The 20,143-nt window shown below is 37.2% G+C and overlaps 8 protein-coding genes across 8 annotated transcripts; 3 read left to right on the top strand and 5 right to left on the bottom strand.

Annotated features, from left to right (window-relative positions):
• Positions 1–1,680: 1,680 nt before the first annotated feature.
• Positions 1,681–2,415, top strand: SAPINGB_P005578 (uncharacterized protein; the record flags this gene model as incomplete). The annotated part of the gene is made up of 1 exon (XM_032000292.1): positions 1,681–2,415. The coding sequence occupies one exon, from the start codon at positions 1,681–1,683 to the stop codon at positions 2,413–2,415; it is 735 nt and encodes a 244-aa protein (XP_031856183.1).
• A 340-nt stretch (positions 2,416–2,755) lies between these two features.
• SAPINGB_P005577 (uncharacterized protein) lies at positions 2,756–3,829 on the bottom strand (the record flags this gene model as incomplete). Its single annotated transcript, XM_032000291.1, has 1 exon — positions 2,756–3,829. One exon carries the CDS (start codon positions 3,827–3,829, stop codon positions 2,756–2,758), a length of 1,074 nt encoding a protein of 357 aa, XP_031856182.1.
• Positions 3,830–4,506: 677 nt separating this feature from the next.
• On the bottom strand, positions 4,507–4,990 carry SAPINGB_P005576 (uncharacterized protein; the record flags this gene model as incomplete). The annotated part of the gene is made up of 2 exons (XM_032000290.1): positions 4,507–4,696; positions 4,791–4,990. 2 exons carry the CDS (start codon positions 4,988–4,990, stop codon positions 4,507–4,509), a joined length of 390 nt encoding a protein of 129 aa, XP_031856181.1.
• A 1,209-nt stretch (positions 4,991–6,199) lies between these two features.
• SAPINGB_P005575 (uncharacterized protein) lies at positions 6,200–7,334 on the top strand (the record flags this gene model as incomplete). Its single annotated transcript, XM_032000289.1, has 3 exons — positions 6,200–6,202; positions 6,393–6,539; positions 6,621–7,334. The coding sequence occupies 3 exons, from the start codon at positions 6,200–6,202 to the stop codon at positions 7,332–7,334; spliced, it is 864 nt and encodes a 287-aa protein (XP_031856180.1).
• Positions 7,335–8,085: 751 nt separating this feature from the next.
• On the top strand, positions 8,086–11,454 carry SAPINGB_P005574 (uncharacterized protein; the record flags this gene model as incomplete). The annotated part of the gene is made up of 1 exon (XM_032000288.1): positions 8,086–11,454. One exon carries the CDS (start codon positions 8,086–8,088, stop codon positions 11,452–11,454), a length of 3,369 nt encoding a protein of 1,122 aa, XP_031856179.1.
• Positions 11,455–11,583: 129 nt separating this feature from the next.
• Positions 11,584–15,292, bottom strand: SAPINGB_P005573 (uncharacterized protein; the record flags this gene model as incomplete). Its single annotated transcript, XM_032000287.1, has 2 exons — positions 11,584–15,127; positions 15,189–15,292. 2 exons carry the CDS (start codon positions 15,290–15,292, stop codon positions 11,584–11,586), a joined length of 3,648 nt encoding a protein of 1,215 aa, XP_031856178.1.
• Positions 15,293–15,918: 626 nt separating this feature from the next.
• On the bottom strand, positions 15,919–16,503 carry SAPINGB_P005572 (uncharacterized protein; the record flags this gene model as incomplete). The annotated part of the gene is made up of 1 exon (XM_032000286.1): positions 15,919–16,503. One exon carries the CDS (start codon positions 16,501–16,503, stop codon positions 15,919–15,921), a length of 585 nt encoding a protein of 194 aa, XP_031856177.1.
• A 654-nt stretch (positions 16,504–17,157) lies between these two features.
• SAPINGB_P005571 (uncharacterized protein) lies at positions 17,158–18,390 on the bottom strand (the record flags this gene model as incomplete). Its single annotated transcript, XM_032000285.1, has 1 exon — positions 17,158–18,390. The coding sequence occupies one exon, from the start codon at positions 18,388–18,390 to the stop codon at positions 17,158–17,160; it is 1,233 nt and encodes a 410-aa protein (XP_031856176.1).
• Between the last annotated feature and the right edge of the window lie 1,753 nt (positions 18,391–20,143).

The raw sequence follows: 20,143 nt of genomic DNA, 5'->3' as shown, positions 1-20,143 counted from the left end.
CCAAGTTGTTGACTATGTGATAATCGTGTGAAAAATAAGAATTTAATGCAAGCAGGCATGAATTTTTCAAAAGAAAGGCTTGTATAGTAGTGCATTAATTTCTCAAATATCAAAACTTGAAATTCATGGGCCTAATTCGGTAATAAAGACTTCTAGCAGATATAGTTTTCAAAGAATTCCAAGCCATGTTACAGATAAAGCTTATCAGCAGTAACTTTGGGACTGTCTTCTAATAGTGAACCCTAACATCAAATAATGAATTAGGGTTAAATATAAAGCCACACACACTCACTAAGATTTTATTATCGTCGTCATCATGCATACCAAATTGTCTGATCTTCTCCTGCAGTGCAGACAAACTGTCCATCTTAGCGATCTTTAAAGGGCAAAACAGTTGATTTCGGGAAAGGAAAAAAGAGAGAGAAAAAAAGTGTTAAAGTTCTATTTCTAAAATGTGTGATTTTAGTTCAAATTAAAGGCTTTTAGAAATAACTTTTGTTTTTTTTTGTTAAAATATGCCAAGGTCTTTTAGCCATAGAAGAGACAATTTGGCATAAGAAATACTTTATTAGGCGGTATTTAAATAGGCACGTTTTTTTTTCTTCATTGTTCTTTTCATAAGTTTATTTGGAGATCATTGGTAACCACTTTCTTTTTTTTTTTTTTTTTTTTTTTTTTTTTTGTCCAATTATCAATGGTAAAGGAAAAGTTTAAAATTGTTAAAGTTGACTAAATAGAAAGATATCTTATTTCCTTGGATTACAGCTCAGATTAATAAAGGTTGTATATACATGTGTATGGATATTTTATGAGCCGAAAAAAAAACAAATTCTGTCAGGTTTCTCAGTGTGCAGAACAACTATTAGTGAAGGGCATATCCATACACAGTATGCTGTCTCGTATTTATGTTTTCGTTGTTGCTTGAGCTGATGAAGGGAAAAAAAAGCTCATTGTGACATGTGTATGGGTTCTGTAGAATGAAAATGCACTCGGATCACGATAGAAGGTTTTTAGAAAACGAGTGATTTTGAATCGTTTGAAATCAAATATATTGAGAGATTTTTTTTTTTTTAAGATTAAACATATATATAGAATCTTGCTCATGGTCGCAAATAAAAGAAATGAATTCCCCACAAATCAAATATATATATAACTAATAACCTTCTATTTAGTAAGACTAGTAAGGTTAAAGTTCATCTGTAAACCCTTAGAATACGTTTTTTTGTATATCGTGGAGAAAAAAAAACGGAGCTGCTTCTGTCCAACTGACCAATGTGGCCCAGCGGGCGTGCCATTAGGTACCATCGCCCAGCATAGCAGTACTAATACTCAGATTAAAGTAGTCATCTACAATACATTGTAGGAGAGTGTGGTAGTAGTAGTAGTATTAATGCTCCATTGTATGTGAGTATGGGTGTGAGTGCCAAAAATACCCGTCGGTGAGTTTGTGTTTGTAAAATTCACACACCATCATTTTCAAAATAGTCAGTTTTTTTTTTCCCATTTTTTTTCGTTTCTTTCTTCTTTCCCCCCCATTCATTCAAACACAGCAACTAATATTATAAATAAATATATAATTTTCAACAAGGTTATTCTAAATCATTCTGTTTTTATTCTTTCTTCCCTAAATATTTTTATTTCATTTCATTTCTTATCTTTTGATTTATTAATATATTCATCATGACCGATCAAACAAAACCAAGGGGGATTCTCAGAAACAGAACAGAACACCCAAACATTTTGCCCGGGGCCGAAACACCCGATAACGCCGTGATTGAGAGTGGTGACGCCCCAAAGTTTGACCGACACGCGGTACTTCTCAACACAAAAGCAAATGCCCAGATTCACGCGGTCGGGAATGCCATCATCAAGAAGCACCAAAACGAACTTGCAGAAGAGCTCACCAAAAAGGGGAAGCCTGTACCCGCATCTCTGAATGCCACCACCGCTCCAACAGATGCAACTGCTGGGTCTGCAATTGCAGGTTCCACTGAAAATGGCGAGGATGGACACTTACCAGAACACTTGAAGTGGGATGAGGTTAATCTGTATTTGACGGAGCAAGAGAAGAATGCAACAATGAAGATCACGGAGCCAAAGACACCATACCAGAGCCATGCCGGATCGACCGAGTATTATAAGGAAGATGATGATGATCTTTTGGACGGAGAGGAAGGTTTAATTTTGGGAGAGCCTGAGCTGCCTGTGCAAAGCGATGCGACTATAGAAAATGACCGAATTGTCAAGGACGAGTCTGTGGTGAATGAGCCTGAAGAAGAAGAGGAAGAAGAGACTCCAGAAGAGAAACACAAGCGATTTGAAGAGCTTCGTAAAAAGCATTACTTTATGAAGGGGGCAGTTCTGCATCATCCCAATGCTGCTGATGAAGAAGACAAAGATGATGACGACAACTAAAAACGAAAACGAAAACGAAGGGGATGATGATGATGATGGGGCGTTGAAAGCAAGCCAAAGCAAATGCTACCGCAAACTTTTGCAAATTAACGACCACCTCTGTATCTACACACATCTGTTATTGCTACTACGACTCATGATTATGATGATATATTGCTATTGTGATATTTACTATACTACACATATTATTATGAATAGCTTATAATGAGAATTAATTTTTGTTTATGATGATTGAATTAATTTTTTTTTTACTATTTACAACACCTATTTGGACTAAAAAAACCGCTCAAAACTGGAAATGGACTTTTTATAAAAATAACAAATTAAACAAGAAATCAATTTACTTCCAGAACCAGCCAGAAGTGCCATCGTTCCCCTTACCATCATTGGGAGAATTGTTAATCTTTTCAGTTACAGAAGCAGTACCATCATCGTACCATTTCTCAATGACTTTTCTCGTTTCCAGCGAGCCATCATCCTTAGTGACAGTTGTTGACGAGTAAGCAGACGAAACCACCTTTTTGTTTTGAGCCTTAGCTTCTTCTTCAGTAATAAACTTGGGTGAAGAAGTAGTCAATTGACCTGACTGATATTGCTGAGGAGATTTATCGCCAAACTGACTGTCAAACTGTTTTTGCCACTCGGCGCGTTCAAGACGACGCTTGGCCGCAATGGCTTTTCTAACGGCTGACTTCCAGTCCAAATATGTAGTAAAATCTGAAAAGACCTGTGTTTCAGTTAAAGTTGAAGATGTAGAAGGATCAGTGGTGTTAGAAGCAGATGCATAATCTGCATTCTTGGACTTTTCTAAAGCCTGATCAAGACGAGCTTGGTCAGAAGAAGATTTCGGGAACAAACAGCGCCAGACACCCTCACGAGTCCACAAAGAAGTGCCCTGAAGCTCCTTGCAGTTGTCATACTGGCGAGTGGAAGGAACAGGGAAAGCCCAAAGGTTTCTAGGCTTGGATTGATCCAATTCAATTGTTTGCGGAGACGTCAATGAATCACCTGTGGTTGTAGTCAATGAACCTGAAGCTCCAACATTTTCGTTACTCTCTGAATCACCCTCGACTTGGAAAACGTCCAATGAAGAGTTCCAGTTACGGCTGTGATTCCATTTCCAAGGAAGCCTTGAGAAGCCACTGTCTTCGTCTGAAGAGGACGAAAACCATGGGTTATGTTGGAAAAAGTTATCTGCACGTTCGCGGAAAAACGTGGGGATAGAGGTTGAGAGAGTATCATCAACTGAATCTGACCAGCGGCCTTGGTAATCATTGTACAATTGTGAGGCATTTCGGTACATGCGATCGAGTGTTTTGTCGGTCAAATCAATAAAGTCGGAAATGGGCGATAAGGAATCGTCCTTGCTGGCACTGGAGCCAATGTTATCCTTCTTGTCATTATCGTTGGTCATTGTGTAAAGGTTATGAATTCGTGAGAAAGAAAGAAAGGAATTTAATTGCTTTGTATACTATGTCAGTATAGGTTTCAGTGAAGTGAAAATGGTGGGTAGTGATGATCGTGTGAGGTTTTTATATTGAAAGAACAGATAGAAAGAAAAAAAAAAAAAAAAGAAAGAAGGAAAGAAAGAAAGCAAGAAATGGGTGAATTTGGTCTATAAAATTTAGTTTCCCCAAAGCCCATGATCTCACGTCAGCCAGTTACTTTTAAGTGTTCCGCACGCAAGTCAACTTGCTATTCTCGGGATTCTTTCTCTTTTTAGGTTCTTTTTTTTTGGACTTTAATAAGGCAAATTCAAGAATCTTCTGGTAACTTGATGAAATGAGTAAGTAGCCACACATGTAACAGGTTCCAGGTTTACATGAAATCAGTCTTTGGTCAGGCTAGCGTTTATTTTATTTTATTTTTTTTTCATAAGAAATGAAGAAGAAGAAGCAGAAGAAGCAGAAGAAGCAGAAGAAAGCTTTCTTCCTTAGAAATAGGACGGACAATACAGTTGCAAGTAAGCAACTTTAGTTATATATACTCTTACAAGTTACTTAAATGACATTTTCTTTATAAGTTTAACAAAATACACAAACATGAAAGTAAAAAAAAAAAAAAAAAAAAAAGAAAAAATGGTATTATTCTCTAAAAATCTTCAGGCTCATGGAAAAATGAGCGGAATGTGATAATCGTTAAGTAAATCAATGAACCACCTACCAGGGACATGATCATAGCGGGTGTTCCAATGATGTTATTATGGGCCAGCACAATAGGCAGAGCAACACCGCTTAAGACCAAAAATCCTGTGAAAAACCGACCGAAATCGACAATTGTGCTAAAAGATGGTTAACGTTAATGTTAAAAAATTTTTTTTTTTTTTTTTTCATCACAAAATTAATAAATTATGAGAATAATATTCCTTTACTTACTTTGTGGATTCGCTCATGAAATCATCGTGAGCCTGGTATTGGCCGCAAATACCGTTTGGAATGGGAGCTATCAGAAACAGACCGACTACTGACAGTGGTATCCAGTTGTTGAAAAGTGCGCATGAGAGAATGATGAGAATGAAGCCTGCGGCTAGAACAGTAGACAGCGCGATAATCTTATATAGAGGACTGACGTTCATGATGGTAGTGGTAAATATATATAAATATAAATATATTTATATATTGTTATTATTTATTAAATCTGAAAAGGTTGCTGGTAGCCTAGTCTGGTTGACGAATAATTTGTCAGGTTGATAAGATGATACAACTTTTTTTTTTTTTTTTTTTCTCAATGAGAATATTTCAAGCCCAAAAAAAGAATAATAAAAGGCTTTTGTTTTAAGCTGCTTTAGTAATTGCGGGGCCCCAATGGTTGGTGGTAGTGTTTAATGGTACTGTTGTTGGACCTAATATGGAGTTAAATAGGTTGTATGGATTTATTTCAAGCAGAGTAAAGCGATAAATACGCGTTTTTTTTTTTCTGTTAGCGACGAGACTTTGCTAGTGCTGGCGGATTTCTTTTAGGCTTGAACTTCATAGGGTGGGGTAGGAAGGCGTAGTAATAATAATTATTAATACTAATAATAATAATAATAATAATAATAATAATAATAATAATAATAATAATAATAATAATAATAATAATAATAATAATAATAATAATAATAATAATAATAATAATAATAATAATAATAATAATAATAATAATAATAATAATAATAATAATAATAATAATAATAATAATAATAATAATAATAATAATAATAATAATAATAATAATAATAATAATAATAATAATAATAATAATAATAATAATAATAATAATAATAATAATAATAATAATAATAATAATAATAATAATAATAATAATAATAATAATAATAATAATAATAATAATAATAATAATAATAATAATAATAATAATAATAATAATAATAATAATAATAATAATAATAATAATAATAATATAATAATAATAATAATAATAATCATTAATATATTTTTTAAAAATAAAATAGAAAAAAAAAAAAAAGTTACAATATTTGTTACAGTAAAATATGTAACATAGAAATTACAATAAAAGTTGTAACATATTTGACTTCACACACTTCCCACATAAACAGTAGCTCTCTGCTTACATAGGAAAAAAAAAAAAAAACAAGTCGCCCTCCAAAACGAACCCGTCAGGCTTTGATGTGCAAAATCGCCACCACCACCTTGCCATTTCCGTTCCACCCATATTATTGCCCATCTCACTTCATAATTCAAATACTCCTACAAAACAACTCTCCAGCTTCTCATCACTTATCCACAATTAGGAATTTAAAAAAAGGAGGCTCTTTTTCACAATGGTACGCTTTCATTTTTAAATTTTTATTTTAATTCTTTCCTTAAAAGACTCAAATTGCATCTTTCAACTCAAATAATATACTTTTTCAGTGGCAATTTCTTTACTTAAATGTACTAACCGCTTATCAAAATTCTGTTTTTTTTTTTTTTTTTTTTTTTTTTTTTTTTTTTTGATTCAACATTTATTTCTAGTTTAGAAACTCATACGATAACGATGCTGTTACTTACTCGCCCACAGGCAGACTATACCAAGTCGAGTACGCTCTGGAAGCAGTCAAGCAGGGTTCTGCCTCTGTCGGCCTCGTCTCCAAAACTCACGCTGTTTTAGTCGCCTTAAAGGTATGTTTATCATTCACAAATACAAGCCTTCATATTGATTTAAAGTCACAAATTTATACTCACAAATTATATTTCATTTAGAGAAACACAGAGGATTTGGGATCATACCAAAAGAAGCTAATTGGCATTGACACACATATGGGTGTGGCCCTCGCCGGCCTGGCCCCAGACGCCAGAATTCTCTCCAACTTTCTCAGACAACGAGCCATGTCTTCACGTCTTGTTTATGGCCGACCATTACCTGTCTCAAGAGCTGTTCACTCAATTGCCGACAAAGCCCAAGGAAACACACAACAATACGGCCGCAGACCCTACGGTGTTGGTCTTCTCATCATTGGCCACGACAATAAGGGCCCCCATCTGTACGAATTTCTCCCCAGCGGCTCAGTCCTCGAGTACTTTGGTACCGCAATTGGTGCCCGATCCCAAGCCGCAAGAACATATCTGGAGCGCAACTTTCAAGAGTTCCCCGATGCTACCCTTGAACAACTCATTGTTCATGGCCTCAATGCTTTGAGAGACACTCTTGCCCAGGACAAGGAACTTACACCCAAGAACACAAGCATTGCCTTTTTGGGCGCAGATACCCCATTCAAGATTCTCGATGATGATCTCGTAACCCCATGGCTGGACCGTTTGGACTCCCTTTCTCGCACTTCAAACCCATTGAACACCACCACTGATGAGGCTCCAGAAGAAGAGCAGCAGCAACAAACAGCAGCTGATGATACCACTGAAAACACAAGCTCGACTGATGCTTCTGCTGACCCTGATGCAATGGATACAACAGAGTAATTTTAGGGAGTGATGTTATCTAGGATGTATTCTTTCTTCTAATATATGTAATTTATCTCTCGTTAATTGTGTCGGTTTTAATAAAACGAATTCCTTATCTATTCCTTACAAATTAGAAACCCAACTAGAAACATTTGGATGAAGAAAAGAAAATATATCCACAGTAAAAAACCAAAGATTTTTGAAAAAAAAAAAAAAAGGTACTGCTGCTAATATTGTCTCAAAAATAAATTCTTATACTTTGAGTGTTTCACATATACAGAAACCTTTTTATATATATCCACCACATATTTCTTCTTTAACATGGCAAAAGTCAAAAATCTCATTTTTTTATTTTATTTTTTTCTTTTCTTTCTTCTAAATCCAAATAGTTCATGCTGGCCCTTCATATAAAGTTTGAGTTTTTTCCATAAATCCTAATAGTCTTCCCCAATGTCTTTTCTTTATATTCATCTTTTCCCTTTTCCCTTTTTTTTTTTTTTATTTTTTTATTTACAACCTTCTCACCCCTTTTTTTTCCCTTCTTTTTTTCATCTATACTTTTCTCTTTTATATTCCTATTTATTTACTTATAAGTAAATAATTTTTATATCTTCAAACTTTTCTCCCCATTTAGTTGTTCTTTTTTTTTTTTTTTTTTTTTTTTTTGTCATTTGTTAATACCCCCCTATAGACTGTTTTTAAATTTCACTGCAGTGTAGATAACTATCTATTATCCATCAGCAGTATTTATAAACTCCCAACAAATCTTATGAACACTTCAAAATGCCAGTCGTCTTTCCCTGTGTGGTCTGGAGACTATTGTGATTTGCCGCTTTACTTTGTTTTGGTACGGAAACACTCCCCAGATCAACTCACTAGTCTACCTACCCCAGCTCAATCTTCTACCTCACTTTCAAGGCGATCTTCTCTTGTTGCACAAAACCTTTTTCGCAAGAAAAAGTCAATAAACAACTTCAATGGGCACTCAAACTTATCCTCACCTTCCAGTTCTTTAAAGAATGGTGAGACAGCTAATAGTCAAGAACTAGCCGTTTACATTTACCAACTCATTTTGGCATTGCCCAATGCGTACCGCGATCAGTTCAATGCCCCATTCCCTCAAAATATCGAAGAGTATATGGATTCTCTGTTGAGGGTGCTTCCTAAAGAGTGGCCTGAGCTGGCAAGCTCTGCTGCATTAAACAGAATGACGGCTCTCCGTTATCCTTCTTTTGCCTCTTTCCAACACTTTTTGTGGGAGTTTCGCCGTTTAAAGCTAGTGGCTCAATGCAGCGACCGTAAGGCTTTTTTGATTTTTCTTGCAATCATCCCCACAGACCTCCGAATAGCCATATCTAGAAGTGGCATCAACCAATATTCCCAGCTTATCCGTGTAGAAGAATATGACACTCCCTCAACAAAGGTTCTTATCTCTGATCCCAGAAATAGAAAGTCTTTACGGCTCGATTTGCACAAGGACCGACTACTCTTTGCCCTCCACATTCCTTCACGGTTGTTTAACAAGATTATTAAATCTAAGCATAAACTCATCGACTCTATTGCAATGTCTTGGGCAAATTTGTCTTTGGAAAAAGATGGCACAACCGGTTCTCCCGCAATAATATCAAAGTACAACCCTCGAATTAGTCAGATTCTTTATGAATCGGAAAACGGAACCATTAAGTCAGAAAATACTGGTCAACAACTTTCCAAAAAATCACCATCATATGTTCACATTACTTCTAGCTCCAAATCTATGCCTCTTTTTGTGCGGGCCGTTACGGAGAAACAAAAAAGCACCGGAAACACATCTGGAAATACATCTGAGGTGGTAATATGCGACAATATTATTTTTTACAATGGAAAGATTCATTTAAACCAAGGTTTAATAACAAGTATTATTAAACACTGGTACCACTGTTTCACTTCTAGTATTCAGCAGGCTGACATTCAAATCTTTGATTTGCTAGTCGGAAACAGCTTTAGTTACAAGCCGTTTTTCGATTTTTCAAATATCATAAAAGCTAAGCCCGATCGCAATTCCAAAATCCGCGATACCAGCAAAACACCATTCGTTTCAAGCAATGAAATCAATAAAACTCAACAACAGCAAACCATACGTAAGGAATCTGGTGGGAAAAACACTCAGGCAAATAATGCGTCCTTTTCTCAAACTACAGGATCTGTGGTTGAAGAAGAGGGCGGAGACGAGAGTTCGGGGTATTACCGACCATGGCAAGTTGTGAAGATGTCATACGTTAGTGGAGCAACCTTGTCTGAGTTTTCCAAACCTCTTCCGGATATGTTTCATTTTCAGAGCAATAACAACAGCAACAGCAGAAATACTAGTCGAAGTAACAGCGGCCGAAGCCAAGACAGTCACAAAAACTTTAGTTTGGGCAACAAGAAAAACAGCGGAGGGATCTCGAGGGCTGGAACTGGATCCTCCCAACACACGTCCCACAGTAATGGTGGTACCAATGAGAAACAATCTGCGAGAGTAGGAGTTCGTCGTGCTGATTCACACATTTCAACATCTTCAGAAGCGTCCTCTTATTATCCTTCATTGTTTTCAGAAACAGCAAGCTCAGGGACTGTTTCTTCAACACACTCGTCGTCATCTTCCATTGAAGAAGAGGACGACGAAGAAGAGGAAGAAGTACCGCCTCCCAAGGATATTATCATAATCACCTGCTGTGAGACACTTGAAGTATTTTTTGGAGTCATTGACCCATCCGACCCACCAGCAGCCATTATTCAAACTGTGCTTATTCCATTTGCCCACCAGTATGGGTATCCTCTCGCAGTGCTTACTGACAGATCTGCGCCAGCACGATTTTTCACTTCGCAATTGTTTCAAAAGTTTTGGAAAGCCCATGGCTCGGCATGTTTTCATCTATCCACCCAGGACCAAGAAGGCACAAGCATTGCAGAAATTCATATTTCTTTTATCAAAACATACCTGGCTTGCTTTGCACATGAGCTTCAAATACAAAAGTCCAAAGTTTTAATTCCTGGCGCATTGGCCAGAAACACAAGTCGGAGCGGTAGAACTAGCACCCATCTCATAGGACAGCAAAACAACAATAGCAATAGCAAGAGCAGCAAGAGTAACAAAAAGACCAATATCGTCGATGTTAGCCTGTATCGTAAACGACTGATGGCTATAATAAATGATTTGGTTTCTTATTATGACACAAGTATTGATGTCGCTTCTCCAACAAATGGGTTTGCACAATATATCCGAGCTTGTGCGGCGGCAGCAGCAGCCAGAAACGGGTATCCAGAAAACATTGTTGGGTATTACACTGGGGAAATTGGAGATGAGGAAAATATGGGCAGACTTTCAGACAGCGACGATGACTGGGACTCGGATGACAGCAGTAATAATGGCACAGAATTTTTTGGGTCTGTAAAAAATAACGGTGGAAGTACCAACAACAACAATAACAAAAGCAACAATACTAGCGAGAATAATATTTTTTACACAACACTGAGCACGGCGCTTAAGACGTTCACCAACGTCTCGCAAATGTATTCGACTAAGTGCATGCCTGCATTTGAGCACCAGGTTTCACAAGAAAACCTTGTTGACTGGCCAATTGCTGTGCCCTGGAAACTAGCACCTACAACAGATGACAGCAAAAAAGCTGGTGCAGAGAGTACAGAAGCAGACGGTTTGGGTAGACAGCGATTGCCGACTTACTATCACAAAGACCCTAACCAAGCCCCAACGTTAAACAGTGCCCAGATTTATGAAGAATATAAGCGGCCTCTTATGGCAAACGGATTACCTAGGGAATCAATTTTCCGCAGGAACACTACCACGGCTGCTGTTGGCAGCAACAGAACCCATAAGCGCCCACTCGCCCAGAAACCATTGAGAAACCATGTGGTGATTCATGGCAAGATTATGCCTATTGACTCTATTCTTGGGTACTGCGAATATTTGAGTATCCCGTGCTTTTTGATTCAAACAAATTGGGGACTTTCTTGGGTAACAGGATTTCAGCTCTCCGAGTGCTCAAATGATTTGCAAGGCTCCATCAAGTCTATTTACAAGATTCGTGACCAGCCTGTTCCAGAAGCACTCAAGTTTTTGACTAACCAGGAAGCATACACCACTCAATTTTTTTAACATGGCTATATTGTAAGGGCTGGTCCTAATATTTTTTTTGGTTCATTATTATGGGGGAAAGATTAAAAAAATTAAAAAAAAATTATATATTGCTTTGTAAAAAAAAAAAAAAAAATTAAAAGAATGTTTTTATTTGAATAATTCAACCAAATTATTGGGTTCCCAGTTGCCAGCCCGTCTTCTTCGCCAATAGTTTTCTTCGCCTGTCTTGAGTTTCCATACACTCTCATTCTTGTCGAGCTCGAAAAACTTGGGCACATAGGTTTCGTTTGCATCCTCCATTTGCTTACGTCGTTGGCGCTGCATTTCTTCTAAATGTAATTTGAGTTCCTCAGCCTTATCAATTCCACATTCTTCGTAGATTCGCTGATCCGGACGTAGACGGGAATCTGTTGGCGCCATCTTCTTGTTTTCAACTGAAGTCACTTCGTTGAGCGAAGCTGCAAAGTCAGTAAACCCAAATCGCTTTGTGTGATTGTCAACAAGCTTGCCGACTTCCCACACCTTAGAACGTCCACCACTAGGAGTAAGCATATCCAGGCTTTGTGTCCATTTGCCCTCCAATGCGTATCCCTTGATAGGAGCACCATTGGAGTTGTAAATGACAGCTCTCAAGTCTTCGCTTCTCCCGGAAAACATGCTACCAGACTTGTACTCAACAACCACCTTACACCCAGTTGAGGAAACAACCACTAAAGATCCAACAGGCTCCACATACTTTTCACCAGCAATCACGTTGCGCAGAAATGTGGTAGGTTGTTCCCACTCAAACACTTCACGGGACGGCAAATGTGTCAAACGAGCGGTACCCCTATTATTGATTTCTGCACTTTTACCCCAAAACTGCTGGTGAGGATTAGGTGAGTAGTGCATTATCCAGTTGGACGATTCAGCTTGGATTGCCATAATAGGTGGACGGTGGCTAACTTTTTCAGTGATAACACGAATACCTTTTTCTGGACGAACCATTTCGTACGTTTCTCCTAGCAACGGGTTAAAGGGTTTGCGAGCAGAACGTTCCTTAGCTCGACCTGATGATAAGTAAGAGTTAGCAAATGCAGCTATGGCAAGAAGACGTTCTGGTGAGCCTTCAGGATAAGTAAATGCCTTATCCACAAGCTCCGAATATTCAAATATTTCACACATGCGTTGAAGAATGGTGACAGGCTCATTAGAAGTCACTGGCATCGCAATCATAGAGAGATCCTTGCCAACGCTCTTACGAACAAGTGAAATCAAACTTGGAGGCGAAGCAACCGATAATGGAATAACATGACGTCTGGTTGGAGGTTTGGTGATTTCATTAAGAGGATACAAGTATGGCTCGCCATCAACATTTTCAACTTCAGCAATCTCATTCATAACAGCAGGAAGATGTGTCGTGACTGAAAGGTCACCTTCATCATCAGACGACAAGGAATCATCTTCGTCATTTTCCAGCATACCAACCTCTTCTTCAGAGCTAGAAGAATTCTCTTCCTTGTCAATGTAAATAACACCGTCATTTGTTTGACCAAACTCCTGTGCATCAAAAAATTCGTCAGTAGAATACAAACTAATGTTTCCATCGCTGACCCGTCTGACAATTCCTGGATGAATTGAGGTTGCATTGGGTGATAAAATTGGTGTTGCTGCTCTAGAGGTACCTGGGGAAATGGCCAAAACTGCGGCTGAATTTGAAGGAAAAGACTGAGCAGCTTCTCTGAAGGCAATTGCAGCAGCAGCAGCGGCAGCGGAAGCAGCAGATGCAATATTAGACTGGTCATTCCAAAGTGCCTTCAAATCCTCAGTAACCTTATCAATAGTCAAGGATAAATCTCTGAGTGTATTAATGACGGAATTAGGTCCTGCCACTGGTGGAGGTGAGATACTTTTAAGATCAAGCTTTGCAAGTTCATCTAGAGAAACCCCATTAGAATGATCTCCATCTAAGATTGGTGACTTGGGAAGGGGTGGGAGGGTACCAGTTGTGGAAAGATTTGTTGAACTCTGGTTATTAGGAGAAATTGCACCGTTGATGCTATAGGGGGAGAGAGTCTGTCCTGATTCAGAAGGTTGAATGGCTGAAGAAGAAATAGTTGACTGGGAAGACTCCTCTTGGGTTTGCTTAGAGCCTCGGCGTCTCCAAAATGAAGATCTTCGTTGTGGTAGCGAAGGCTGAAAAGAAATTGATTTTTCTTGCTGATCTGCAGCCTCTCTAGCCTTAATGGAAGCTGAATTTAATGTTTGGATAATTTGAGACAAGGATTCTAAATGCGAGTCAGTAATGCCAAAATTAGATTCCAAGGCGGGGTGATGAGCGGGGCCCAAGGTGGCAGGCGGCAACGGTGATGATGTCTGTTCTGTTGTCGATGGAGTGGTGCTTGAAGATATGAGAGCTGTTTTCAACAAGTTCTGAGAAGATTTTGATGCAGAGGCATCTGAGGAATTCGCTGATGAAAGTCTGACTACATCTAGTGCTGAAGTCCATGTTTTGAAATCTGCCTGTGTAAGGGCCTTTAAGTTCCAAACTTCCATGCCAGAGTCAACAAAAATCTCAAGAGATCTGGGCATAGCCGTGATGACACAAAGTTTGATGGGCATACTTCCACGGAGCACCGCGGATTTATCAGATAGATAATAGTTGAGGGTTCCGTACTTATAATCAAGCAGAAAGAATCTACGTGCGTACCCCTGGAGTTTCTTACGCTTCTTTTTAAGCAGTGTACCCCAAAGATTTCGACCATCACTCATAGACGGCGGTGCTTTAAGATCTCGTTTTTCCAGTGGCTGAGTTACAATTGTTACGGATGATTTCCGCACCGACGCACCCGGTCTTCTTGATGGCGAGACTGAGCGCCCTCTGGGGAGTAAATTTTTCTCTGACAGAGACCCGCTGGAGGAAGCAGCTGAGGGAAGCAGCATGGAAACAGGTCTTGTCGACTGAATTTGTGGACCAGAAGCAATAGCCAAAGCCTCCAAAGCTCCAGGAGAATGATTGCGGCTACCATGATTATTGTGGCTATGGCCATGGCCATGGCTGTGATTGCGACTGTAGCCATGTCCAAGGCTGTGACTATGGCTGATACCAAGGTCTTCACCAGGAGAGTGTCGAGTAGATTTAGATATAGTATTAATTTTATCATTATTGATATCCAATTGCTTTGTTGATTGAGTCTGTGTACTGATGGCTTGTAGACCTGGCGAAGAAGCCGGATTAGCCGAATGTTGTGAATTTGATTTTGCGGGATAAGAAAAGTTTTTAATGGAATTTGGCATGCCGTCATTGACTTTACTGCCATTTGTGCCAGATGATGAAGAAGAAGAGGCCACAGTGGATGCTTGTGAATCAAAAGCGGCAGAGCTTAGAGAACTTTGGAGAGATGTGGAAGACACACTTGCAGCGACCGGATGGATGCGCAGACTGAAGAGTACGGTTTTAGCAATGCTTTTGGAAAATGTATTATCAAAGACCAAAGCATACGTACCAGTCATGCCCGGAAGAACGTCAAATTTTCCCTGAAGAATCTCATCAGGATTACACCTGCCATGCCAATGGACTTGTTGGAGGCCAGATGCTTGCAGACGGTCCTTGAGTTCTTGTTGAGTGATACTAGAGGAGCTGAATTTACGCGTTGCAGACTCTGAACCCTCTTCGACTTTCTTGGAAACCCTGCGGTACAGCCCAAAGTTTCTAAAAAAATGAATTGGTTAAATAAAAATCAGGGAGGGGGGTGATTTAAAGCTTAACATACATTGAGCGTTTCAAAGGTTGAACTTTCCAGGTGATGAAGGCTTCGTCCGAGACTTCAGCCCATTTTATCAGGAAAGACTTGGAGTGGATTTCAAGGGACTCCATTGTATGCTTAATATGATAACAAGAGAAAAGAAAGGATCTTTACTTCTTTTAAATGAAAAAAAAAGAGGGGGTAAAGAACTGAAATTGAAAAAAAAGGAGTAGGTTCTGTTTATGCTCAGAGAATAAAAAAAAAAAATGAGACCTGAAACTGTTGAATCGAAGCTCTTTCAGTAGGTTAAATCAGCATTAAATTTCCAACTCTTTTCCACTTGAAAAAAAAAAAAATAATTAATAAAATCTATAAAAAAAATATAACAGCACACCTAAGGAGGGGCGGATTGAATGGAAACGAAGTAGCTGTTGCTGTTGCTGTTATTGTTATTGTTATTGTTATTGTTGTTGTTGTTTATTATCGTTATTTGTTATTGGTGATGGTTTTGTTGATGTTGCTGACTGGAGGTTTTCGACTTGTTTTTATAAAATTTCTTTTTTTTTTTTGTTTTTATTTTATTTTCTCCCATCCTTAACCTCTTACGTGTAAATGCCACTGCCACAGCATCGAGCCAGCAAAATTATTCAGCCGCCGCCATCTATGCTTAGAACAACAATACATAATGATGTGTCGTTCCATATTTATTATTATTATTATTTTTTTTTTTAAAAAAAAAACAAAATCCCATCTTTCTTTACGACCCGGATGTTTCCGCTACCCCCAGGTTGGCCTGTCGTGGATTTGGAGGGGTATTGGCCAGTATTTGGGAACCGACCGGGCTGGCGTTGTTACCTTCATCCAGTAGCCGCCGCTTCACCCGATCCAGCCGTTCCTCAACCAAAGCCAACGTCGTGTTGACCGCTTGCAACTTTTGTCGGCACACATTGATTTTGGCTATCGGAACTTTCAACTGTTGCGGCTTGGATGCCCGCCCGTAAGATTCTAAAACTGCTGTCAAGATGTTGAGTTGTACTGTTAGTGCTACTTGAGACTCGTGCAGACTTCGTAGGCGCCAGACTGTTGTATCTAACGCAGGTCCCAGGACGCTTTGGATTGCAAGTTCAAACGGCGGTATCACTTCTTCTTCTTCTTCCTCTTCTTCTTCTTCGGCGTAACTTTCTGGGTCTAAGTATTCTGGATCTGACTGTGATTCAGTTATACTTTCATTACTTCCATGATCACGACTCAGATTTTGGTCCCCAGTGAAGTTATTATCGTTCTTGGAATTATGGCTGTGAATATTGTCACTCGGCGCTAATCTCTCTGTACTTGAAGTCATTGATTTTTATCAATTTTATTATTATTATTATTATTATTATTTTTTTTTTTTTTTTTTTTTACAATAAACCTATTTCTTTCTATTCCCTAATTGCCGGCCAAAAAAATATCAATAAATTCTTCTTTATCCCATTCCTTGCTGCTGCTTTAGTTTAAACTAGTAGTGTATTTGTTTCTTTTTTTAGGTAAAGTGGTTGTGCTGTATGGAACGTAAAAATGTGCTCGTTTGGTTTGCTGAGGTTAAATAATATTCCAGTGCAGGAAAATTCTAGACTGGCTATATTAAATCCCAGTAAATACAACAACTTAACCCCTTAACTGGACTCAAACTCCAAATTAAACATAATTTCTTAATTTGATTTTAGATTTTAGATTTTAGATTTTTTAAAATTTCAACATTTCAACATTTCAACATTTCAACATTTCAACATTTCAACATTTCAACATTTCAACATTTCAACATTTCAAAATTTCAAAATTTCAAAATTTTTTTTTATTTCATATATTCAATACTTATACAACTAAAAATGATCACAAAAATTAAATCATAGGCTATGATTACCCCCGAAAAAAAGAAGAAAAAGAAAAAGAAAAATTCAAACTAAAGCGAAAATAAATATCCTTCACATATAAGATCAAACCAAATCTAACCCATTTATTTGGAAGGAATGTCCTTCTTGATGAGCTCAATTTCAGACTTGGTTTTAGAAAAGTCGGCTTGGGCAAGAGCTACCTTATTGTGAGAAGGATCGTAAACAATGTAAGCAGAACGCAAGACATTGTCACCAAGAAGAATGTAGTCGGCACCTTGGGGAGTTGCCTCAAAACCAACCAAGCATGAATTTCTGGGGAAAGCAACCGAAGAAACAACAGGGTTGACAAATTGCTCAATAGGCCACAAAAACTGGTAATTAGGGACCTTGATACTCTGACCTTGGAAATCGAACTGCAAGTACTGGGTGATATTGCAGTCACAGTAATATCTCTGGTTAATTGTGAACGAAGGATTAGCGTTCAAGTTGGTGTGTAAGTTAATCAAAGCATCATTGGGGAGATAAGACAAGGTAGTACCAGAGTCAAGAATGGCAGTCATGGGCTTGTTAAGAATGTTAGAGTTGGCGATGCCCTGAGCACGAATGTTATTGAGGGTAGTACCGTAATGAACAGGGTGGGAAACATCCATAGAAACAAGCTTACCACTGTACTTAGAGTGATCAACAGCACCAAAAAGAATAGAACCACTGTCGCTGCTAATATCATTAAGATACAAAGAGAAAGCAGGAGAGCTAATGTGACCGTTCTCGTAAAGCTTGAGAGGAAGGTTAGCGTATTTATTGCCAGCCTTGGAGGTGATCTCAGCTTGAGGACGGCCAATACCAACAATACCCTGAGCAGAGTCAGTGTTATCAGCGATACCAATGGAAAGATCATTGATTGTGGCTCCACCAATAGAAAGGTTGTCAGTACCCCACTTTCCGGTGACTTGGCCAATACCATAGGTGATGTGGAAGTTGGTGTTGTTGCCCTTCCAAGTGGTAGACTTAGACTCATCAAAGAAAGACTTGGGGCCACCCTGCTTACCGGTGTACTTGGAGTTAGGAGAGAAAACCCAAGTATCAGAAGAACCAGTGTCAAGTAACAGCTCAACATCCTGAGCAGGTGTACCGATCTGAACAGTGGTGGTGTAGTAAAACTTTTTGTTGTTGATCTTATCCTCAATGGCGTTTCCAAGGGCAGTGTTGCCATCACGACGTTTCAGTTTGCTTTCCTCAGAAAGAGAAATTTCAGAACGCTTGACATTAAGCAAAAGGGCACCAGCAGGAACTTCGTCTGCAAGAGCGCCAGGGATGGCTAAAAAGGTGGCAATGGCGAGAGCTGAAAATTTCATTTTATAAAGAAAAGGAATGACAAAAAAAAATAAGTTGATTATAGTACCAACAAACGAACGAATAAGCACAGAAAAAGGAAAAAAAAAAAAAAGGATAAAGGAACGAAATATCTTTTTAGATAACAAAAAAAAGAGAAAAGAAATCTTTCATTCCAAAGTTTTTTTTGGATATTTATATTGTTTATTTCTGGCCTGGCCAAGTTTTATTCTATCTATCATGAAACACTCATTTAACTGAAAATATACTCGCCTATTGTTCTTCGCCTATTGATATCGCTTGTATACACAGGAAAAGACACGGCTAAAATTATTTTGATTATTTCTTTTGATGAGATTAATATTAAAAAAAAATACTCCTTTTTGCTAAAGAATTGGCATTTTCCAAAATAAATAAAAATGTTCTGAAATTGTAATCACATATCCCTGCTAAAAAGGCTCATATTTCTCCTTTACATCTCTTTAAAGTTACAAACTAAAATCATTCTAAAATTCTTTTAAATTTGATTTTAGTTTTAAAATTCTTTTCAAAGTTGAAATATCATTTTCCTAGATTACAACAATTAAACTAGATGAAGGTACATACCTTAAAAAATTTCCAGGTGTTTAAGCATTTAAGAGCCAAATTTTATTAGCTGGATTTTTAATTATTTCACTAATTTAGTAAGATTTTTACATTATTGTTTTATTTATTTATTTATTTACAAATGCAATACGCTATGAAAGAATCATGCAAATTAAACGAACGCTTTCATAACCGTAACAATCCGATAACATGACTCTCGAATAGAAGAATAATGACTTACATTGGTTACAAAACTTAAACTGCTACTTGATATTTTAATACCATAAATTTTTTTGAAAAATTACTTTTTGACATGGTTTGTATTAAAGAGAAACATTAAAAGTGGTCTAGCTACTTAGATTCTACAAAAGCTTAGAAATCAATAGAATAACAGAAAGAGCTATAGGATGCAATATTTTTCTCTCTAGCCTAAAAGGCGAAATGAAATGACTAAAAAAAACAGTTAAAATATAAACTTTTCTAGATTTATATTGTTTTTTCTGATCTAATTCCGTTTTAGAAGATGATCATTTATCATGATAAATAATAATACTTTATTCAATAAGCGATAGAAAATACTTCAAGTTCTATCCGTTTTTCAAGAGAATATTTTGCATAAATTCACAGTAAATAAATTTATTTTATTTTATTTCTTCAAAGTTTGAATTTCCTGTTTATTAATATCGTTCATTTTCTCTAATAATTTGTTCTAACTTCCAAAATAAGAAAGCAAAAATTTTTTTATTCTATTTGGAAATTAATTAATAAAACACAGTTGAGGGTACAATTATGCAAAAAAAATATAAAAATATAAAAATATAAAAATATAAAAATACAAAAAGAAAATAATAAAATACATTAATATTGTTCAAAAAATTAAAATAAAATAAATTTCTCATTGAATAATTATATTTAGCTTGAAAAAAAAAAAATAAACATTTATCATATTAAAATTATTTATAGCTAAGTGAATTTTAATATCCTCAATGAGGTACAAGATGAGTACTTACTCTTCATTAAAGTGCTTTAAAGCATTTATATATGGTAAATTTACATTTAGATGTAATACAAAAGTCTATTATTACATATAAAACAAACTCTTGTTTTTTCATACAATTGAATAGCAAAAAAGATCAAGAAAACTGCTTGGCATATATATTTGAACATCTTGTAAATAAACTGTTCCGCTTT

The sequence above is a fragment of the Magnusiomyces paraingens genome (assembly GCF_902498895.1).
Source record: "Magnusiomyces paraingens strain CBS 517.90 genome assembly, contig: contig4, whole genome shotgun sequence".
In the NCBI taxonomy this organism is placed as follows: Eukaryota; Fungi; Ascomycota; class Dipodascomycetes; order Dipodascales; family Dipodascaceae; genus Magnusiomyces; species Magnusiomyces paraingens.
This window is presented reverse-complemented; position numbering and strand designations above follow the sequence as displayed.